Genomic DNA, 22,642 nt, shown 5'->3' on the forward strand with positions numbered 1-22,642 from the left:
TTAATTACAATGAGCTCTGTTGATTTTTTCTTTGTTAAAAAAGAATTAGCAGTTGGTGATTCTTTTTTCAATAGCAGTATAGTTTGATTTTATTGGACGAAAGCATGAAATGTTTCCAGCCATGTAACCCACTGCATCTTCGACTTATCGTGGAAATAGCAGTGTACGAGGATTCTCTCTCAAATTTGAGCTAAATTTCGCTGACCTTTAGTGTAAAGAAGTGGTAATATATCACTGAATGTATGGCATGTACCCGAAAACACATTTCTGAACTGAAACGGGGAAACCCTGGTGTATTTAAAAATGTTTTTGCTCTAGTCACAAATATAAATATTTAAGTTCTTCTAACTTTATTTACACATGTAAGTGCTGCCTATTGATGTACAGAACCAGGATTTTTATTTTCAAATTTCACATTTGTAAACTGCGCTTATTAATGCAAAGCATAAACCAGCATCAACCTGTGGAATTAGCAGCTGGATCATAGGCATTGCATGGAGGTGTTTAAATTCAATAAACCTCCACAAAAAGTAAAGTTTGTTGTTGCTTGCAGTAGTTTCCCACTCTGGAAACACGAGCAAGTTTACTTCTGGCAAAGGCAGGATTAAGTACCATTTAATAATGAGGGAGAGGGTGCAACTGCTCCATATTTTGATAGGTGTGTTGGGTAGGGGTTTGTCTAGCAGAAATCTTTGTAAATCCCTAAAAGTTATGAATGTACTTTAAACTTACAGGAGTTGAGGTGTGTTTTTTCCCATCATGATTGCAGCCGCTTGCATGATAATATTGCTACTGATATGAATGCAGTTAGATCCTCGTTATGAGTTCTGGGCTAAATTCCAGTGTTTGTACAGTGATCAAACTTACAAACCTCGCGGTTTCTCATGATAGCTTCTGGACGGTCAAACCTGCCAAAATGTAGCTGGAGAAAAGACCCGAAAATAGATGCTGAATTTATTTGTGTTAAAATACTGATTCCCCATGTGAGCTCCTATTTTCCTTTTAAAAACTCATAGTAAGAGTCATTTTCCACAAGTGGTAAATACGTCACCCTGGGGGAATGGTATTTACTATGTGTGGTGAGTGCCCCACCCTGAAGCAACAAACTGTTAATGAGCGCATGTGGGCACTGATCATGTTTATCCTACTCGAGAATGATCTTCATTGTTTTTTTTTACATTTTCTTCATTTTACAGATGTAATTCATTTATCGGGAATAATTCTACTCCAAAAAAGCCTCAAGCGAAGCTGAAGAAAATGCACAATTTAGGTCATAAAAACAACAGCAATCCCAAAGAGCCCCAGCCGCAGAGGGTGGAAGAGGTGTATGCGGCCTTGAAGAACGGACTTGAGTAAGAACTTTCACTAATGCTAATGTCACAGTGTGAAATTACCTTCTTTCATGTGATTATCACATGGCGTCTGAAAGGCAGCACTATGTACAGCTGACCACCGAGTTCACTGTCATTTACATACCGAGTGAAGTTACTATTTTCATGTACTTATGTCTATGTATATTGCTTGTTTGACTGTCATGATAGCACAAAGAGCAGTGTGTTCCAAATGCATAATTCACACGAAAAATGTATATCCGGATGACATTCACCAACGAGGTGCATAGAAAATTCATACTATGGTGTGATTACATTCTCAACATTTGCCTAGTCCCAAAAAATGACCAAACCTTAAAAAATACACTATTCAAGTCAGATGAATCCCTTTGCACAAATAGTAAAGTCTGAATAAAATACACATATTCCGACCCATCAGTTGTCTGAAAATTGTAACCCCGAATACAACAAGCATTTGCAAAGCAATAGCTCTCGCATTACTGAAAGTTTGAGCTATTGCTGTTGCAAACAATAATGCAACGCCAATAGCGCAAACTTTCAGAAATGCGAGACCTATAGCACTGCAAATGCTTGTTCCTTTAAGCCATGTTGCACAGCTGACCGCGCTGCTGTGCAATGCATGTAAGAACAGCATGGGAGGAATGTTTTTAAAAGTGTAAAAAAAAATGCAAGACCTATTGCATTGCAAATGCTTTCTTTTACCAAAAAGCCCTTTCCACAGCGCATACTGGCTCTTTTAACGTTACTCACAAAAACAAACAAGTACAGGTACAGCACGAGATGGCTTTGTGTTACCAAAAGCACAATGCTCCAGCACTGGAATTATAATCAACATAGTGGCAGAACTTAAATCCCAATGGCAGGAGTCAGGAGGCCTCACAAGGAACATATTAACCTGTAATAATGTGCTAGAATGTGTTGGAGGAATATGGTTAAAGACCAGTGTGAACACTGATAAGAGGCATGTGAGTCCAAGACAGTGTCTCCAATGAATGAGCAGTGCGGACCCTGGGTAACAGTCTCTTATCATGCAGTTTTGCCATCTGCACTAGTCCTGTTCTCATCAGCGCTACTCTTATTGTTGTCATCGGAACTAGTCTAGTTGTCATCTGCACTAGTCTAGTTGTCATCGGCACTAGTCTAGTTGTATCGGCACTAGTCTCGTTGTCATCGGCAGTAGTCTCGTCATCGACACTAGTCTCATTGTTATCATCAGCGCTATTTTCGTTGTTGTCATTAGTGTTGTCATCAGCACTAGTCTCATTGTTGTCATCAGCTCTATTCTCACTGTTCTCGTTAGCACTAGTCCCACTGTTATCATTAGAGCTATTTTCATTGCTATCATCACCACTAGTCCCGTTGGTATCATCAGCGCTATTCTCATTGTTGGCATTGGCACTAGTCCCATTGGTATTATCAGCGCTATTCTCATTGTTGGCATCGGCACAAGTCCCATTGGTATCATTAGCACTATTCTCATTGTTGTCATGGGCACTAGTCCCATGGTTATCAGTGCTACTCTCATTGGTGGCATCAGCCCTAGTCCCTTTGTTATCATCAGTGCTATTCTCATTGTTGGCATCGGCACTAGTCCCATTGTTATCATCAGTGCTATTCTAATTGTTAGCAGCACTAGTCCCATTGGTATCATCAGTGCTATTATCATTGTTGTCATGGGCAGTAGTCCCATTGTTATCAGTGCTATTCTCATTGTTGTCATGGGCACTAGTCCCATTGTTATCATCAGTGCTATTCTCATTGTTGGCATCAGCAATAGTCCCATTGTTATCATCAGTGCTATTCTCATTGCTGGCATCGGCACTAGTCCCATTGGTATCATCAGTGCTATTCTCATTGTTGTCAGGAGCACTAGTCCCATTGGTATCATCAGTGCTATTCTCATTGTTGTCATGGGCAGTAGTCCCATTGTTATCAGTGCTATTCTCATTGTTGTCAGGAGCACTAGTCCCATTGGTATCATCAGCACTATTCTCATTGTCATGGGCACGAGTCCCATTGTTACAGGGCTCGAAAAATTTACTCGCCCACTCGCATTTTCGAGTTGATTTCCTCCAGGGCGAGACAGTTTTCAGGCCTTCTTGACCGGCCTAGCAAGTGAGCTCTGCTGCTGTGCTAATCTGAGTTTAGTGCAGTGCCAGTAGAGGCTCTAAGGGGCAGCAGGGGGAAATATTTGAGAATGTGACTAAAACTGTGTAAAAGCAAAGGTGTTTATTGGCTGATTGCAACACGGCTCAGAATACTGAGTCTTAGTTGCAATCAACCAATCAGATGGCGGCTAAGTTGTGCTCTCCTTCATGGAAATAAAAGTATAGACATGTTTACAGGCTTCTCATTGGCTGATTGACAAGCCACGGTGGGATATACAGCTTGAGAAGCACGTAAACTGTATTTGCCAGCCCCTATCTGGGTGTTTTCTATTGCAGAAAAATATTTATGTTGGCAGCGAACTGGCTGGGCACAGTAGAAATGAGAATACTAGCGTGGCGTACAGCAGCCTGGTACTTACCATCTGAAATTTCAGGGAAGCTGGTGGTATTCTTGGTCTAGCACCTCCTTCTAATGCTTGACTTCTAGCCCACGCCGAAAGATTTCCTGCCTCACATAACCAAAACAATGTGCGCGGCGCCTGTAGGCCTCTAGGATGCTGTTCATCTGCAGGTACGTGCCAACTGTTTCACATAATATTAAGGAACAAAAATGTGCTCCCGTCACCCTTGACGTACCTGGGCTGCGTGTGTTGGGGGTGTGAGGTGTGCCGCCAGAGAGGGAGGATGTCAAGAGACAAGTGGACAGGACTGCCGATGAGTATGGTATACATTTTACCCACTAACTTGTAAGAGGCAGTTTTCAGCGTCGCCTCCGTTTACTTCAGAAAATCTCCTATGGCATGTCATGGGTATTTTCACCGCAATGCATGCACAATTTGTCTGCAGTGGGGCGTAGCTACTACTGGAGCAGCAGGTGGGGACCCAGAACTCTGAGGTGCCGATTGAACTTCCCAATGCTGTGTTTTACGCCACCCTCAACACCTTTTTCCTTGCTTGAACCAGGGTCACAGCATCCTTGCTAGGTACTGCTGGCATACATTTCTTAATGATGTAATGCCATAAAATACATTCCGGAAATCGGTATTGTTTAAAAAACATTAGTTACATATGTCATATACATACATTCGTGTTAGACCTGACACCTTTTGGCGTGGTTCTTCCCCCATCTTTTTGCCTCTGACTCATGTGTTTTGATGCTGTGCTGGATTTCGTTTTTGCTGATTTAGATGCTTTGGACACTCTGCCACTGCTGATCAGTGTCAGAGTGTAAGTGCTCCCTCTGTAAATTGTGATATTGATTGAATATACCTGATTGGCATATTTGTATCACCACGAAGTCCCTAGTAAAGGGCACTGTGTGTGCCAGGGCTGGTGATGACAAATGCTACTAGTGGGCCTGCAGCGCAGATTGCGCCACCCACATGAGTAGCTTTAAAATGGTGACTCAGGCCTGCCAGCGCCGAGCCTGTGTGCAGTCAGTGACTGCCATGTCAGCCTGGCCAGTGTCCCCACTGGCTAGGCCTAACCCTTCCCTGCCTGTGCACATCAGTCACCCCTATGGAAGGCTCAAGGTACCCTCCTGGGCAGGGTGCAGTGTATGGATAAGGTAGAGCATGTGCTAGTGCAGGTAATATGCTCTGGTGGTGGGCTGCAGCCATTTTGTGTGCTCACTGCTGTAAGGCTATCTTGCTCCATAGAGTAACATGGAGGAGGCTGGGCCCATGTGATACCAGCCTATCTTCCCATAGGAACAAGATGGGACATAAGTGAAAGATATCCCTGAACTCAGAATTTAATGGCACATCTTTTAGTGAAGGGTGTTTTTAAATCCTGTGTTGGAGAATAGCACTTTTAGAAAGTGGCTGTTCTCTTGTCTAAACCTTTCTGTGTGCCTGGGTTTGTGGAATGCCTGCCTGGTCTGGATGTGACAGGGGGGGGGCTGCAGAACCCCAGAGGAGAGGGTCGGAGCCATCCCGGGGATGAAAGGGCACATCTGCCTGCCTGGGAGGAGGGAGGAAGGAATGCCTGATAAGTGCTGAGCTGCGCCTGCCTACCTCCCCCACGTTAGCTCTCTCCTGGTGGTCAACTGACACCTCTGGCCCTGAAGCTGACAGGAAGAAGAAAACCAGAGACACCTTGGTGCTCCGCAACCCCCAGAACTGGTTTAGACTGGACTAAGGGCCTCCATGCACAAAGACTTCAAAGAACTTCAAAGACATTGAGGGGTATAAGGAAAGGACCCCTGACTACAGAAGTTTAGATTCTGAAATTCTGCAACCAAGAAGGAACCTCGGCTGGAAGGAGGACGGCTAGAGAACTAAAGAAAGACTGCCTTGCTGTGTGCTCTAAGGGCTGACCTGTTCTACTGGCTACCTGGAAGCGGAGGAGAAGAAAGGGGCTTTGCTGTGTGCTGTGACCCTGCCTACTTGAAACTGCCAAGACTCTGCTGTGTGCTGTGTCTACAAACTGAATCTCCAAGGGCCTGAGAAGAGCTGGCCTCCTGTTGGGAACCCAGGGTTACAGGTTCCTAAAGCTTTGCCAGAAAACAGCTGCCAAATCGTGCTGTTGTGCCCTGGAACGTGTGGTGCTTGACTGAGGAGCGTGAGGAAAGGATCGGTGTGCTCATCGGCACATTTCCAGCGAGGGTCGGAGGCTTGTGACGCCTCCCCTCGTGGAATCCGCTCCAAAGTGGTGGGGAGGTCGAGAGGGGGGTCTCTTCGTGACCAGCGCCCTCGAAAACCCTTTGCCGCCAAATCACCACCGCGGCCCGGGGCCAGCAACACCCCCTGCAACTTGCTTCGGTGTCCAGGAGCTGCGGGGCCGGAGATCGAAGCCGCCGGGCTCCCATTGGTCGAGGGGACCGAGCCCCCTCACTAACGCCGCAACGGGATTGGCCCGTGCGGCGCAGCGTCATCGTCTTTGCCGAGCTGTGATTGGTGGAGGAGCCGAGCGTCATTGAAGGCCTCTCCCGGGAGCCGCACTGCCATTGGCTGACTCCCGGGTGCTGCTGGAGGCTCGACCAAACGCCGCAACAGGATTGGTCCCCGTCATCGGGACCGCGGCAGCTGCCGAGTAATCACCGCCGGGACCGGGGAAGACTGAGGGCCTCGCCGGGGGAGCGCCGTGAGTACCCCTGCCCCTGGCCTGTCTATCCCTGCTCTGAACGCCGAGCTTGCCCCCCACCCCCCCCGCTCCCAGAGGAACCGAGAGCGGGCAGAGGGCTGCGGGGACCGGCTGGGGCAAGGAGCGAGTGTGCTCCGTTGGGTGCGGTGCGCCTGAGTCCCTCGGGGATGCGAGGCTGAGTGAGATCGGCAACAAACGAGTCACAGGACTATCCGGTGAGGCGTGCTTGCCGCACCTGGGCTTCGTTGCTCAGAAAGCTGATTTGGGGATAATTTAGGATTGGCACTGCTGTGACTGCTCGTTTTTAGAGCTAAGTGATTAGAAATCAGTGGCATTATGTTAGATCCCTGATTTGAGAGACTAGAGACTATTTTTGGTTTGATTCTGAGAACTGCCTATTTACAAGAACCATTAAGAATTAAGTGCAACATTTTTCTAAATGAAGTGTTTATCGTGCAACTGCTTGATTTACCTTGCTGAAACTAGATAAAGTTATATTTTATATATACTTACCTGTGTGGTCTCAGTTTGTGGTGGATTGGGAATTATTGTTGTGTTAAGTGCAAATGTTATCCACATTGCCTCCGAGTTTAGCCTAGACTGCTCGCGCCATGCTACCTAGAGGGTGAGCAGGGCTTATCTCAGAGGGTTATTCCGTCGCCCTGACCGGAACCAGGGGTCCCTACTTGGGCTAAGGTACTTACCTCTGCCAACCAGAGACTCCCGGTTCTAACATTGGTGGCTCGCGGTGCGGATTTTGAACTAATAATTGCACTTGACCTGCAGTGATTTCTTGTACATCACTAGTCTAGTTTAGCAGAACAGGTTGCGCAAGATTTTTTTCTTTTTGGTGAAACCTTTTTAGTTGAAAAAGGGTAGGAAGCATCATGTCTCGGAAAGCGCCAAGCGTGAATGGAGACGTGGAAGTGGAATTTGAAATCCAGGAGTTGTTAACCGATAACAAGGAGCAACTGAGAAAAGTCTGCAAACAGCTTGAATGCCCAGTGAGGGGCGGCGCAAATAAGGAAGAGCTACGGACAGCTCTGAGGGCCTGGTGGGAGGCCAAACATGGTGAACCAGAAGCTACTACTGGAGAGGTTGGCGCACAGGAGATTGTTTTTCTGCCTAGTGATTTGCCAGTGGCGAAGCCAGCGTCTAGGGCCGGCAGCACCCACTCCAGTAGGATTATTTCTCCAGAGGAGGTGGAGGAGAATCAGAGAGCTAGGGCCCATGAGATTGAGCTTTTGAAGCTCAAAGCGGAAGCCGACGAGAAGAGACTGCGCCTAGAAGTTGAGAAAGAGGCGCAGGAGAGAGCGGCGCAGGCGAGAAGGCATGCTCTCGCTTTGGAGGAGAAGAAGCTCCAATTGGCTCATGAGAGGAGCATGAAGGAATTGGATTTCAAATATAAAGAGAGGGGGTCCAGTTCTAATGGTGGCAGCGCACAACCAGTACAGGCGGGTAAGGTATACATACCAAAGGATCTGGTACAGAATTATCAGAGGGGTGAGGATATTTATGCGTGGTTCAGAGCGTATGAACTTGCCTTAAAGATGAATGAGGTGCCTGAGAAGAATTGGGGAGCAGGATTGTGGAAGCATTTTGAGGCCTCAGGGAGGGATGTTTTGGCACCCTTAGACGCAAAGGATGCTTTATCCTACTCCGCCATGAAGGAGGCTTTGTGCCTCAGGTATGGGCTCACTGCTGAACAGTACCGCCAGAAGTTTAGGAACTTCAAGAAGCTTGATTCAAGTACTTGGGTGGAGTGTGTGAGTATGTACACGCGTGCACTGGAAGGTTGGATGAAGGGCAGCAAAGTTACTGATTATGTGGGGTTGTGTCACTTGATTAGTAGGGAGCACTTAAGCAGTTTATGTGTCCCAGAGCTGCGCCAGCATCTTTTGGATAGTAAGTTAACTGATCCCAGTGAGCTTGCTAAGGAGGCGGACCGGTGGACTAGCACCAGGGTCCACAAGGGGGTGGTAAGTACCCCAGCCAAAGGTGGACAGGGTCCCCAGCAGAAGAGTGGGGGGGACACGGGTAATCAAAAGGAGTCTTCTAAAGGGCCCCAAAGTAGTTCCCAAGAGAAGGTGTCTCAACCCCCCAAGTCTAAGAAGTCCTGGCCCCATAAGGGCCCGCAGGACAAGAAGACCCTCACTTGCTATGCATGTAGGGAGGTGGGGCACATTGCTACAAACTGTCCAAAGAAGAAATCTGCACCCACTGGTGCTCCAGCTCCAGCTCCGGCGTTAGCCAGTGTAGCTTTGGGAGGGGATTTGATTTCTAGTGGGGAGGAGGGGTTAGCATTTATGACCCTTGTCTCTCTAGGAGACCAAGAGATGGCCCAGGAAACCTTGCTGCCCCAAAACACTAAGAAATACGGGCAGAAGGTGACCATCAATGGACAGGTGGTGGAGGCTCTGAGAGACACCGGGGCCAGCGTGACATCTGTTAGGTGTCGGTGGGTGTCCGAAGAGCAAATTGTTCCCCAGGTACTCCGGCCGGTGGTGGCAGCTGACAGTTCAGTGCGCTACTGCAAGTTGGCAAAAGTTCCATTTGAGTGGGGAGGAGTCTCCGGTATTTTGGAAATTGTTGTAAGTGATGCCTTGCCTGTAGATTGTCTATTAGGTAATGACCTGGAGAGCTCCCCATGGAAGGAGGTGGAGCACAGTACTCACTTGGAGATGTTGGGTTTGCCTGCGTGGATCTGTGTGTCCACCCGTGCAATGACAGCCAGAGAGGGCGGTCTAGCAGAACTGGAGCCTGGAACAATGGCCCAGGGGCCTGCCAAGAGAGGAAGGGGTAGAGGGCGCGGGAAACCGGCCCCCACTGTTCCCACGGTCCAGGAGGAGGCAGACCCGGAAGGGGATGCCCTGGAACCTACAGGGGAGCAGGTGGCCGAACTAGGGGAATTGCCTGAGCTGTCCCAGTGGCAGCAAGAGGGTGGTCCCTCCAGGGAGGAATTCTGCCAGGCTCAGAAGGAGTGCCCTTCTCTCATTGGTGTGCGGCAGCAGGCTGCAGACCAGGCTGCAGGCCTGGGGTCCAAGGAGCATTTGATCTACTGGGAGGATGACTTACTTTATAGTGAGCCTAAGTTCGCTGAGCCCGGTGCAGCCCGTGTGCTGGTGGTGCCGGAGCGCTTCAGGAACTTCCTACTGGGTCTGGCTCATGACGTGCCTCTCGCAGGACATCTGGGGCAAGACAAGACCTATCACAGGCTTGTCACCCATTTCTACTGGCCCCAGATGAAGACACACGTCTCTGCCTTCTGTAAGTCTTGCCAGACTTGTCAGGCCAGTGGCAAGAGTGGAGGGAAGCGCGTGGCCCCCCTCCAACCCTTTCCCGTGGTGAGCACCCCTTTCGAGCGGGTGGGCATTGACATCGTGGGGCCCCTGGATCCCAAGACAGCCCTAGGCAACAGGTTTATCCTGGTCTTGGTGGACCATGCCACGCGGTACCCGGAAGCCCTTCCGCTCAGGACAGTCACCGCCCCAGTGGTGGGCCGTGCCCTAATGGGGAATTTTTTCCCGGGTGGGATTTCCGAAGGAGGTCGTTTCGGACCGAGGGACAAACTTCATTTCTAAGTATATGAAGTCCCTGTGGAGTGAGTGTGGGGTGACATACAAATTCACCACTCCTTACCACCCTCAAGGAAATGGTTTGGTTGAGAGATTCAACCGCACATTGAAGGGCATGATCATGGGCCTGGAGGAGCCCATGAGGCGGAAATGGGATGTTTTGTTGCCATGCCTGTTGTTTGCCTACAGGGAGGTGCCTCAGAAATCCTTAGGGTTCAGTCCCTTTGAGTTGCTGTATGGCCACCCTGTCAGAGGGCCTCTGGCTCTGGTGAAGGAGGGGTGGGAGAAATCCCGTGGGAAAACCCCTCAGGATGTGTTCAGCTATGTGCTGGCCATCCGCAACCAGACCAAGTGCTTCAGGAAGCTCGCTCAAGAGAACCTGGAGGCTAGCCAGGAGGAAATGAAGAGGTGGTATGACCAGAACACTTCTTTGGTTGAGTTCCAACCTTTGTCAGAAAGTGTGGGTGATGGCACCAGTGGAGCCTTGTGCGCTCCGCGACAAGTGGTCTGGGCCATATGAGGTGTTGGAGCGCAAGAGCGAGGTTACCTATTTGGTTAACCTGAAGACTCCCAGGCAGCCCCTGAGAGTGCTGCATGTGAACCGCCTCAAACCTCACTTTGAGAGGACTGAAGTAATTATGCTCATGGCTACAGATGTTGGAGGGGAGGAGGAAAGTGATCCTCTCCCTGACCTCCTGGCAGTCAAGGAGCAAGATGGGTCAGTGGATGGTGTGGTCCTCTCCCCCACCCTGACCCCAGAACAGCAGGAGGACTGTCGCCAAGTCTTGGGTCAGTTCGCCCCACTGTTCTCCCTGACCCCAGGTGTCACCAAATGGTGCGTCCACGACGTGGACACTGGAGGCAGTCTGCCTGTGAAACAGAAGTTTTACAGAGTGGCTGACAAGGTCGAAGCTAGCATCAAGGAAGAAGTTTCCAAGATGTTGGCGCTAGGGGTTATTGAACCCTCCAGCAGCCCATGGGCTAGCCCAGTGGTCTTAGTGCCTAAGAAAGCTGCTACCCCCGGTGGCACCCCAGAACTTCGGTTCTGCGTGGACTACCGTGGGCTCAATGCGGTCACCAAGACTGACGCGCACCCCATCCCCAGAGCTGATGAGCTGGTGGATCGGTTGGGAGCTGCCCAGTACCTGAGTACTTTTGATTTGACTTCAGGGTACTGGCAGATTGCCTTAACTGACGGGGCAAAGGAGAGGTCAGCATTTTCAACGCCAGAAGGACACTTCCAGTTTCGTGTCATGCCCTTTGGGTTGAAAAATGCCCCCTCCACATTTCAGAGATTGGTCAACCAGGTACTGGCAGGGCTGGAGCAATTCAGCGCAGCCTACCTGGATGACATTGCTGTGTTCAGCTCCACTTGGGAGGAACACCTGCAACACCTCACTGAAGTGTTGAAGGCTCTGCAGAAGGCAGGCCTCACTATCAAGGCCAGTAAATGACAGATAGGGCAGGGATCTGTGGTGTACTTGGGACACCAGGTGGGGAGCGGCAAGGTGGCGCCCCTACAGGCAAAAATTGATACCATTCTGGCTTGGGAACCCCCCAAGACCCAGACTGAGGTGAGAGCCTTTCTAGGTCTCACCGGGTATTACAGACGGTTTGTCAAAGGCTATGGCACCATTGTGGCCCCTTTGACAGAGCTGACATCTAGGAATCAGCCCAGGAAAGTGAATTGGACTGAGGCCTGTCAAACTGCTTTTGACACCCTCAAAACTGCCATGTGCACAGCACCAGTGCTTAAGGCACCTGACTTTTCCAGTGAGTTCATTGTGCAAACTGACGCTTCAGAGCAAGGCGTGGGAGCAGTACTCTCACAGATCAATGATGAGGGAGGAGACCAACCTGTGGCTTTCATTAGCCGGAGGCTAATCCCCAGGGAACAGAAATGGAGTGCCATTGAAAGAGAAGCTTTCGCTGTGGTCTGGGCTCTGAAGAAGCTGAGGCCCTACCTGTTTGGGACTCACTTCCGTGTTCAGACCGACCACAGGCCCCTCAGATGGTTAATGCAGATGAGGGGTGAGAATCCAAAATTGTTGAGGTGATCCATTTCCCTACAGGGGATGGACTTTACGGTGGAGCACCGCCCTGGGACAGAACACGCCAATGCTGACGGTCTGTCCAGATTCTTCCGCCTTAGTGATGAGGACTCCCAAGAGGTTGGGTAGTTCTCCCCACTTTCAGCTGGAGGGGACACGTGTTAGACCTGACACCTTTTGGCGTGGTTCTTCCCCCATCTTTTTGCCTCTGACTCATGTGTTTTGATGCTGTGCTGGATTTCGTTTTTGCTGATTTAGATGCTTTGGACACTCTGCCACTGCTGATCAGTGTCAGAGTGTAAGTGCTCCCTCTGTAAATTGTGATATTGATTGAATATACCTGATTGGCATATTTGTATCACCACGAAGTCCCTAGTAAAGGGCGCTGTGTGTGCCAGGGCTGGTGATGACAAATGCTACTAGTGGGCCTGCAGCGCAGATTGCGCCACCCACATGAGTAGCTTTAAAATGGTGACTCAGGCCTGCCAGCGCCGAGCCTGTGTGCAGTCAGTGACTGCCATGTCAGCCTGGCCAGTGTCCCCACTGGCTAGGCCTAACCCTTCCCTGTCTGTGCACATCAGTCACCCCTATGGAAGGCTCAAGGTACCCTCCTGGGCAGGGTGCAGTGTATGGATAAGGTAGAGCATGTGCTAGTGCAGGTAATATGCTCTGGTGGTGGGCTGCAGCCATTTTGTGTGCTCACTGCTGTAAGGCTATCTTGCTCCATAGAGTAACATGGAGGAGGCTGGGCCCATGTGATACCAGCCTATCTTCCCATAGGAACAAGATGGGACATAAGTGAAAGATATCCCTGAACTCAGAATTTAATGACACATCTTTTAGTGAAGGGTGTTTTTAAATCCTGTGTTGGAGAATAGCACTTTTAGAAAGTGGCTGTTCTCTTGTCTAAACCTTTCTGTGTGCCTGGGTTTGTGGAATGCCTGCCTGGTCTGGATGTGACAGGGGGGGGCTGCAGAACCCCAGAGGAGAGGGTCGGAGCCATCCCGGGGATGAAAGGGCACATCTGCCTGCCTGGGAGGAGGGAGGAAGGAATGCCTGATAAGTGCTGAGCTGCGCCTGCCTACCTCCCCCATGTTAGCTCTCTCCTGGTGGTCAACTGACACCTCTGGCCCTGAAGCTGACAGGAAGAAGAAAACCAGAGACACCTCGGTGCTCCGCAACCCCCAGAACTGGATTTGACTGGACTAAGGGCCTCCATGCACAAAGACTTCAAAGAACTTCAAAGACATTGAGGGGTATAAGGAAAGGACCCCTGACTACAGAAGTTTAGATTCTGAAATTCTGCAACCAAGAAGGAACCTCGGCTGGAAGGAGGACGGCTAGAGAACTAAAGAAAGACTGCCTTGCTGTGTGCTCTAAGGGCTGACCTGTTCTACTGGCTACCTGGAAGCTGAGGAGAAGAAAGGGGCTTTGCTGTGTGCTGTGACCCTGCCTACTTGAAACTGCCAAGACTCTGCTGTGTCTACAAACTGAATCTCCAAGGGCCTGAGAAGAGCTGGCCTCCTGTTGGGAACCCAGGGTTACTGGTTCCTAAAGCTTTGCCAGAAAACAGCTGCCAAATCGTGCTGTTGTGCCCTGGAACGTGTGGTGCTTGACTGAGGAGCGTGAGGAAAGGATCGGTGTGCTCATCGGCACATTTCCAGCGAGGGTCGGAGGCTTGTGACGCCTCCCCTCGTGGAATCCGCTCCAAAGTGGTGGGGAGGTCGAGAGGGGGGTCTCTTCGTGACCAGCGCCCTCGAAAACCCTTTGCCGCCAAATCACCACCGCGGCCCGGGGCCAGCAACACCCCCTGCAACTTGCTTCGGTGTCCAGGAGCTGCGGGGCCGGAGATCGAAGCCGCCGCGCTCCCATTGGTCGAGGGGACCGAGCCCCCTCACTAACGTCGCGACGGGATTGGCCCGTGCGGCGCAGCGTCATCGTCTTTGCCGAGCTGTGATTGGTGGAGGAGCCGAGCGTCATTGAAGGCCTCTCCCGGGAGCCGCACTGCCATTGGCTGACTCCCGGGTGCTGCTGGAGGCTCGACCAAACGCCGCGACAGGATTGGTCCCCGTCATCGGGACCGCGGCAGCTGCCGAGTAATCACCGCCGGGACCGGGGAAGACTGAGGGCCTCGCCGGGGGAGCGCCGTGAGTACCCCTGCCCCTGGTCTGTCTGTCCCTGCTCTGAACGCCGAGCTTGCGCCCCCCCCCCGCTCCCAGAGGAACCGAGAGCGGGCAGAGGGCTGCGGGGACCGGCTGGGGCAAGGAGCGAGTGTGCTCCGTTGGGTGCGGTGCGCCTGAGTCCCTCGGGGATGCGAGGCTGAGTGAGATCGGCAACAAAGGAGTCACAGGACTATCCGGTGAGGCGTGCTTGCCGCACCTGGGCTTCGTTGCTCAGAAAGCTGATTTGGGGATAATTTAGGATTGGCACTGCTGTGACTGCTTGTTTTTAGAGCTAAGTGATTAGAAATCAGTGGCATTATTTTAGATCCCTGATTTGAGAGACTAGAGACTATTTTTGGTTTGATTCTGAGAACTGCCTATTTACAAGAACCATTAAGAATTAAGTGCAACATTTTTCTAAATGAAGTGTTTATCGTGCAACTGCTTGATTTACCTTGCTGAAACTAGATAAAGTTATATTTTATATATACTCACCTGTGTGGTCTCAGTTTGTGGTGGATTGGGAATTATTGTTGTGTTAAGTGCAAATGTTATCCACATTGCCTCCGAGTTTAGCCTAGACTGCTCGCGCCATGCTACCTAGAGGGTGAGCAGGGGTTATCTCAGAGGGTTATTCCGTCGCCCTGACCGGAACCAGGCGTCCCTACTTGGGCTAAGGTACTTACCTCTGCCAACCAGAGACTCCCGGTTCTAACAATTAGCTATGAGCAAGTAACACTGCCTGTGTAATGTAATTTATTTCCCTCATTTTGAAGATGTCTAGTTCATTTTGTGAGGTGTGGACCCGCAGTTTCGGTTTCTTTTTCATTTATTTGTTTGAAGATGCAAATTTGATTTGAAGATAAATGCTAAACGGCAAATAGGGCATATGCTGATGAAGAAAAACAGGGTTTTCTGCTGAACATTTCTGTAATCACGATTTCATCATTGCCGCTCCATTCCCTGCTTTGCATCAGCATGCTGCACTGTTTTTTTTATTTTACATTCTTTTTTATAATTCTCGCCAGTTCCTTAAGACTAGCTCTCGACTGTTCATCAAAACACCCAGGATAACGTACAGGGTGAGTCGTCTGCTATACATATGTACACAACATACTATAACCAGGCCTGTAGATGTGTTCATTTCAGCTCCATCTTCACAGAGCCATTGGCAACCGGATCCACACAAAGATGATGTGGGATTAGGAGATGACCTCCAAGAACATTTCTGAAAACAAATTGAGGCTGAAAATTGCATTTTACAGGATTTTCCTAAATATTCTGGCTGAGAAACATAGCTTTAACAAACAGTTCTTAAGGGGAGTTAATTCAATAATTTAACGTCTGGGCCCACTAACTACGAGCTACATTTTTTCACAGCAGTAATGTTTACATGTGTTTATATTAAATGTTTATGCGCAATATAAAATACTCCAGGCACAGTGGGCAAATATCTTTGCAGCAAGAAACACTACACCATTCTTATAGAGTAAACTCCATTTTAAAAGTGGCCATTAAAATTCCTATTTTAGGAGAAGAAACACTTGTGCAACATACTGCCAATCACTGTTCCAGTGTCAGATAAAAACACAACTATTAGCTAGCAAATGCAAGAGCACCAGAACTGGCACTATTCTATGTTAGGGTGATGAATCATATGCCAGGATAGCTTCTATAGCTGGATAATGTTCATAATTTCTAATGTGAAGAAAATGGTGTGAGGGTGGTGTTCAGGCTGCTGCTAGTAGTATGCTACTGTCCTTCTCAAGCCAAATAATAGACTAACATGTCCACCATGTCCAGTAACATATTATCCTACAGACTCCTTGGCCTGGCATGCCTAGGGTATTGGTCTTAGTTCTTTGACTACGCACCAGGGTTTTGGTCACGCCATGGTGTTGAGACACACTAGTCTCATATGGACTTCAATAGCCACAGATGATGCTACTTCATTGACAATGCTGCAGCATCTCTACTCGTATTATTAATTAGCTACTTGATTGGCCAAAGTATATACTAACTCCTGCTCTGTTGTTTACTTTGTTTTCTTAGTAATGCTATAATATGTATAGATAAAACCAGTTTGTGGGTCGAGTGTATTGCTGTAGATAATTCTACTCACTAGCCCTGCAGGTCTAGTAATATTTTTAAGATTTTTTGAGCGCTGTGTTATCATCAGCGCTATTCTCGTTGTTGGCATCAACACTAGTCCCATGGTTATCAGTGCTATTCTCATTGTTGGCATCGGCACTAGTCCCATTGTTATCATCAATGCTATTCTCATTGTTGGCATCGGCACTAGTCCCATTGTTATCATCAGTGCTATTCTCATTGTTGGCAGGAGCACTAGTCCCTGTAACAGTCACCCGAGTATAAGGTCCATGGCCAGCTGCATATCTGATGGTCACTGATTTACATTGGTAAAAGGCTTCTGCTCCGGTCCATCCCGCTTGTAGCACAGCGCCTCACTGTGAGGACAGAGGATGAGGTGTTAAGAATCAGAGAACCGAAAGCGCGCCAGCAAGAAAGTAGACGAGGCACATTTGGTCTAATGAAGTGTCCGAGACCAATGGAATAGTAGGCAAAGAAACACTGAAGGCAATGCATCTCCAAAAAGATCAAACAATAGGAACCGGTGCGTCGCGCACTTCCAGCTGCACTCACAGTTTTAATTGCTTTTACATAACACTTACTATTTGTAGCGAGTCGTCGAGTCATGCATGGCCTACTAAATAGCCCACACTCCCTCTCAGAAGTCACCCCACTGACATTTACTCTCACTACCTTCAAACTTGCACAGAGCTCCGCAGTCTTAATATGGCTCGCGCTACTGCACCACGCGTCCCTGTTAAATGGATTTTAAAAAAAAGCCTGCGAGAGGTGCGCATGTGCGTGCCACAGCGAGCCATATGGTTTAAATTATCGCGCCCGTGCTTGGGCACGATGATTGAAACCACATGACGGCCTGGTGCGCGTAATAGACACCAGTAGGCCATGGGCGGAGCAACTTGACCGCCTTTGGCCTATTGCGTGCCGTCTTAGTGAAAAACACACACGCAAAGCCCAGTCGCAAGGCACAAAAGGAAAAGCACACGCACAAGCGTGTGCGATTCCTAGGTCAGTCTATGAAACCCCGTTTTTCACCTACTAAATGTCTTGCGCGGGCAGCGCTGCGTACTGCAACGCTAGGGCGTGAGACCCAAAAATATATTTCGCCAGACAAAACGTGCTTTTAAACAACAATTCAATAATTAACAAAGCCTCCAAAATTCCAATTACTTGACTTAAGGGGGAAATTTTTTTTTTGTTTGTACTAGAGATTATACACTTAAAAAAACAAATTGGTACAATATGATATTCTTCCTTCTTATTTCAATGAACATTTCCTGATTGAAAATGCATATCGTTTTCATATTTTGCTAGAAAAAAGCATTTAAAAAAACATAAGTGAGGGAGAAGGTGTACATTATGCTACAGTGATACCATCCCAGGCTTCTGGGGCTCCGCACATGCTAATTGGCCTTCGGGTTCATTTCTATGTTTCCAGAAACTCTAAATGACGTTTTAATGCATTATGACATTTTAGTGCAGCCTGAAATTATTTATCCCTGAAATCCAGAACCTTTTGGTGATATTCTAAAACAATGTCTCATTATCGGTTCCCTGTATATATAGAAACATAGACTCCTTGTATATGGTCCATATCATGCTGTGCGAGTATTGGTGACCATATAAACCAAATGTTTTAAATGTCATAATCACGATCAATTACTTTTAAATATGATTCAAGTCATAAAGGGGAAACGTTGACAAAAAGGCTTCATTTGTGCTGAAGTTTCAGCCACAAGTGCCTTCTTCCTGGCATTTGAGTTTTTTTATGCTGTGCTGGAGATATTTCTGTTTTGAATTTTCAAATCACATGGTTTTTCACTGCCATCTTTTACAAAGTGTATGAAGTATCTGAACAAGAACCTAATGAGAAGTCATCTCCCAGCGGCCATCTTTCACTCAAATCCTTTTTTAAATGTTCATGAGTTAACATTTGAATTTTTTTTCTTTTTTCATTTTTTTCGTGTGCAACCTAGATTGAAATAATTTATTGTGCATCAGGAAGTTTGTGCAGGTCTCCCCACTATGACAGTATACATTACATTTACCACTAATAAAGTATATAGAACAAGTGCCACAATCATCTGGTTTATGTAGATTACCTTAATTCAAAGTGAAAAAAGAGTGGTAGCCATGTCACGAAACAGCAGCAAAGCCAATAAGTCTAGGTTCATTGAGGTTTGATGTTCTAATATATGCAGACACATAATTAGCAGATTAAAGTTAGACACGTGTATGGAATGAAAGTAGTTTGTTTTGAAAGATGTTTTCTACAATACTCCCTCATACTTTAATATGCAGCCATAAGGGAGGCAAAAGTATACTCACTAGCTACTGGCTTGAATACTAGCTTGAAGTGACCGATGAATATTCACTGGACTAAGGTAACATGTGATTGACTAAATCTCAAGCCAGTGGTTGGAAGAGGATGTTCCAAAAAAGCCTATGGTTGAAGTGACGGACTCCAAGCCCCCGGTGTATATTGTAAGACATAGGTCTGGAAGTCAGCTGTGTTGTCAAAACCCAAACCTAAAAATGTCTGATATACAATTTTGTACGGTCATGTGGAGACTATTGGCAACATGAAAGCAAGTTGTGAAATTGAAAAAATGACTTGTTTTATTTCAACAGTGAGTATCTGGAAATGCATCAGGGAGAGTTGGATAAGCTGAATGCCCAACTGAAAGACATGAAGAGGAACTCACGGCTGGTAAGACAATTCTAGGTGGAATCGTTGTTTAGAAAATCTGCACACCATTTATTTTTTACTTATGGGATCTCTTGATTCATTTTCACGATTGTCTATCCATTCTTTCACAAGGCAACCACTTCCTGTTTGACCCTTTTTTCCATCCCCCCCTGCTTATCAGTAATTCTCTACGGCTCTTCATTCCTGTTTGCTCTGAGCTCAGTCATTTCCTTGCTCCTCATCCTTTTGGCATCCATGCGCCACTTTTCACCCTCCCATGTCGCCGCACCCCAGATCACTTTTGTGAGAAGTTATATGAATTTCTCCAACCCCCACCACCTCTGCCTGCCTTGAACTCCATTCTCTGTCTCTTTCACCTTGCACTCCTTACCTAGTCCTGTGTTTGCTTCCCCTTTCTGTCACTGTTTCACTTCTGCCCCCCCCTTGTGTGTGTCCATGTTTTTGCAATTTAATAGTCATGTTGTAGCCGACTGCTTAAAACTGGTTATGTTCTAATACTTGAATAATAGTAAGGTATCACCGACCATCATAGGACATCCCTAGAGCAGCAGATGGTGCACTGAGTTCATGGTTGAATATGCATTTGCTCCACTGAGGAATGTAGAGGGGATAATGGCAGTTGATGACAGTTACTACATGTAGGAACATATGGGAGAAGAAGAATGTTCACAAGACTGAGCTTTTGAGGGGACTATCAATTACAGAAATTGATGACTGACTGGTGGAGCACCAGGAAATGAAGAAAGACCAGGAAGGGTTAGGAAGAGATCCAGTTGGCTGGTGTGCCAGAGATGCTGGTAGTGACAAGTGTTGTGATTAATATATCCTGATCTATTGTGACAAATGCACCTAAGATGTTGAGTAGAATGGGAATAAAGTATGAGCAGTCTCTACACAGTGTTGAAAAGTATGTGCCCTGAGAGATAGTATTTAGATGACAGTCAAAATGTTTAAGATTCTTGGAGTGGAAAGTTTCTCAAGAGATGGGTGGTAGTGGCAGGGAGAGGATGGACCCACAGTAGGTTGGTTTCTTTAGTAGTGGCAAGATGACAGGGGTTGAAAGATGTCTGACTTTGATGGATGAAAGTGGTTGTCAAGGTTGGTGAGCCATTAGACAGCTCTGGATATGAGTGTCAGATACTTGATTTTGGGGGGGCTTAAATGGATTAAAAAGTATGTGGGATGTGTTTGTCTTGAACACAGGAATGAGCTGTGCTGGGGTACTAGGAAAGAGCCCTGAGAACTGGGTAGAGTGGGAGACGGATTCGAAATGGGGAGAAAAGGGGGGTACAAGGAGCAGTATGTTTGAAGAAGAATGAATGTTAGTGATGTTGGAGGGGAACAAGGAGACTGAGTTTGAAGTGGAGAGGCATGATTTAATTAAGGTCACCTGGGAAGGGACGATGGGGAGATAATGTTGAGGACCAAGCATTGAAGGTGTGAGTGTTGGAAGAGGTTTCCAAAGTATGTTTTGTGGGATCAACAACAGATAGGAAGGAATTAAGGGTATATTAGAAATATGCAAGATGAACAAGGTTTCATCCACCTTAGGAGTAGGAAAAGGTATGAAAGGAGTAGTGAGAGGTGAAAGCTGATTTGACATTGTTGTTGAATACATAGTAAGAGATGGTATTTGGGAATGGGTAAAACATGTTGTCAACTAGTAATAGTATCCCTTAAATGTGACTTTATCAACCTATTATTCACCCAGTATCAACTTGTAGGGCTCAGCACTCTAGGTTAAAATCCAATATATTACCTTGTCAAAGAATCATTGAGAATGCTAATAAGAAGCTGCCGGACTTAACATTTGACCCCCTGCTAAAGGTACTGAGAGCTAAGCTGCAGCCAACCGTAACCTATGGGAGCGAACCTCTGAAAGGGAAAGATGCCGCTGTTCTTGACATAATAACATCAAATTCTTATAAAGCGATATTTCATCTCCCCAGATACGCTTCGCCGGCTCAAACACGGTCGGAATTTGGGCTACAAAAACAATCGGTGGAAAGAAGGGGTGCTTACATAAAACGTTGGCATAAAATCCGAAGAGCTGAGAAAGGATCCTTAGACTCCCACCTTTGAATTGAGCTATTTCGTCCCGGGAAATCGCCAGCCAGAGAATATCTTCCAGACTCCATCAAACTTTTGGGTATGACAGATCTTTGGAGTACTCCAATGGAGGACCTTTCATTTAAAAAAATAGTGACAAAGGCAACTTGACTTATATCTGTCTTAGAGGACAATGAAGCACTCACCAAGCGAGCGCACGGCTGGGTAGTGCTCAATAACCATGAAGCCCACAAACCCCAACCCTACTTTAAAATGGGAATAAAAACAGCAACCAAGGAGAAATTTCTAAAGCTCCGTCTAGGTGTCATTCCGATCTCCCCTTTTTTACCACCATGGAGAAGAGGCGAGCAGCTCTGTCGCCTGGCGGTCATGGCACTGAGGATCATATCCACATTGTTTGCACTTGCCACATCCTAAGGGACTTAAGGTGCATTTTATTAAAACCAATATACAAGCAGCACAGCATCAGGTCCTGCAGGCAAGCAGTAATGCTGTGCTTCAATGCAGCTGTAGGGCAACTAAACTGCCGGCTCACAAAATTCTTCGATACCATTGCAAAGAGACTCAAAAATTCTTCTTTATTGATCACAAGTCAATCCAATACAGTGAAATCCTCTGAAACTGGTTTTGCTCAACCTTTAAGAGCATTTTATGGCTGCACACGCACTTTAAAACTGGCCATTGTTTGTTGTTCTACCCACTAAGCTTAAGAAAGAGCCCCATATCACTGTCCAGGTACTTCAAAACACACCATCGGGTACAGTACTCAGCAGTTGGGGTCACAAAGACAGGTCGGCAGCCTAATTTGTTAATTTACTAGCACCCAAACTCTTTGCTACTCAAGCATGCTATAATTTTGAAGACTGTAATAATTACGAGTGCACCCTGAGGATTTTACCATTGCGTTATTCACAGTACAAATGTGGATTTAAATTTTTTTTTTACTGATTGTATTATGAATAAGGAACCTTTATATTGTAGGTTTAATGTATGCAAAGGTTTTAATTAGTCATGCATAATAACATTTACTTACTAATAGCTTTGGCATAAACTGACAAGCTTTGCCAATGCTTTAAATCTTTGAATGTTCTTTTGTAAAGTATGAGGTAAACCGTTTAAAGATGGCTGCCTATGCATGCATATTCATGCTGAATGTACAGCTGTGCATTTTAAGTTGTTTTGTTGAAGATTACTAAAGAAACTTTCAAAGGTGGTCACCAGTGCAGTTGCATATGTGTATATGCCCAGTGCCCATCTTTAAATGGTTTTAGCGAAGAATGAAACCAAGTTAAACAGCTGCCTACATATCCACAGGTATGCACACGTGTCTGGGTGGCCATTTTTACAATGTGTTTTAATAAAGTGTAAAACAACTATTCAAAGATGGCTGCCCAAGCACCTGCATGCATGTGCACACTGGA

General features: G+C 47.2%; 1 protein-coding gene across 5 annotated transcripts in view; it reads left to right on the plus strand.

Moving 5' to 3' along the window:
- RIPOR2 (RHO family interacting cell polarization regulator 2) overlaps window positions 1-22,642 on the plus strand; it is a 612,501-nt gene that overhangs the window by 311,755 nt on the left and 278,104 nt on the right. For all 5 annotated transcript variants that reach the window (XM_078687528.1, XM_078687531.1, XM_078687533.1 and 2 more), the window contains exons 3-4: window positions 1,197-1,352; window positions 19,073-19,151. In XM_078687528.1, the coding sequence (XP_078543654.1) occupies window positions 1,197-1,352; window positions 19,073-19,151 (235 nt within the window). The remainder of the gene's footprint in view (window positions 1-1,196; window positions 1,353-19,072; window positions 19,152-22,642) is intronic.

Source organism: Lissotriton helveticus, chromosome 4_1 (assembly GCF_964261635.1).
Source record: "Lissotriton helveticus chromosome 4_1, aLisHel1.1, whole genome shotgun sequence".
Taxonomy (NCBI): domain Eukaryota; kingdom Metazoa; phylum Chordata; class Amphibia; order Caudata; family Salamandridae; genus Lissotriton; species Lissotriton helveticus.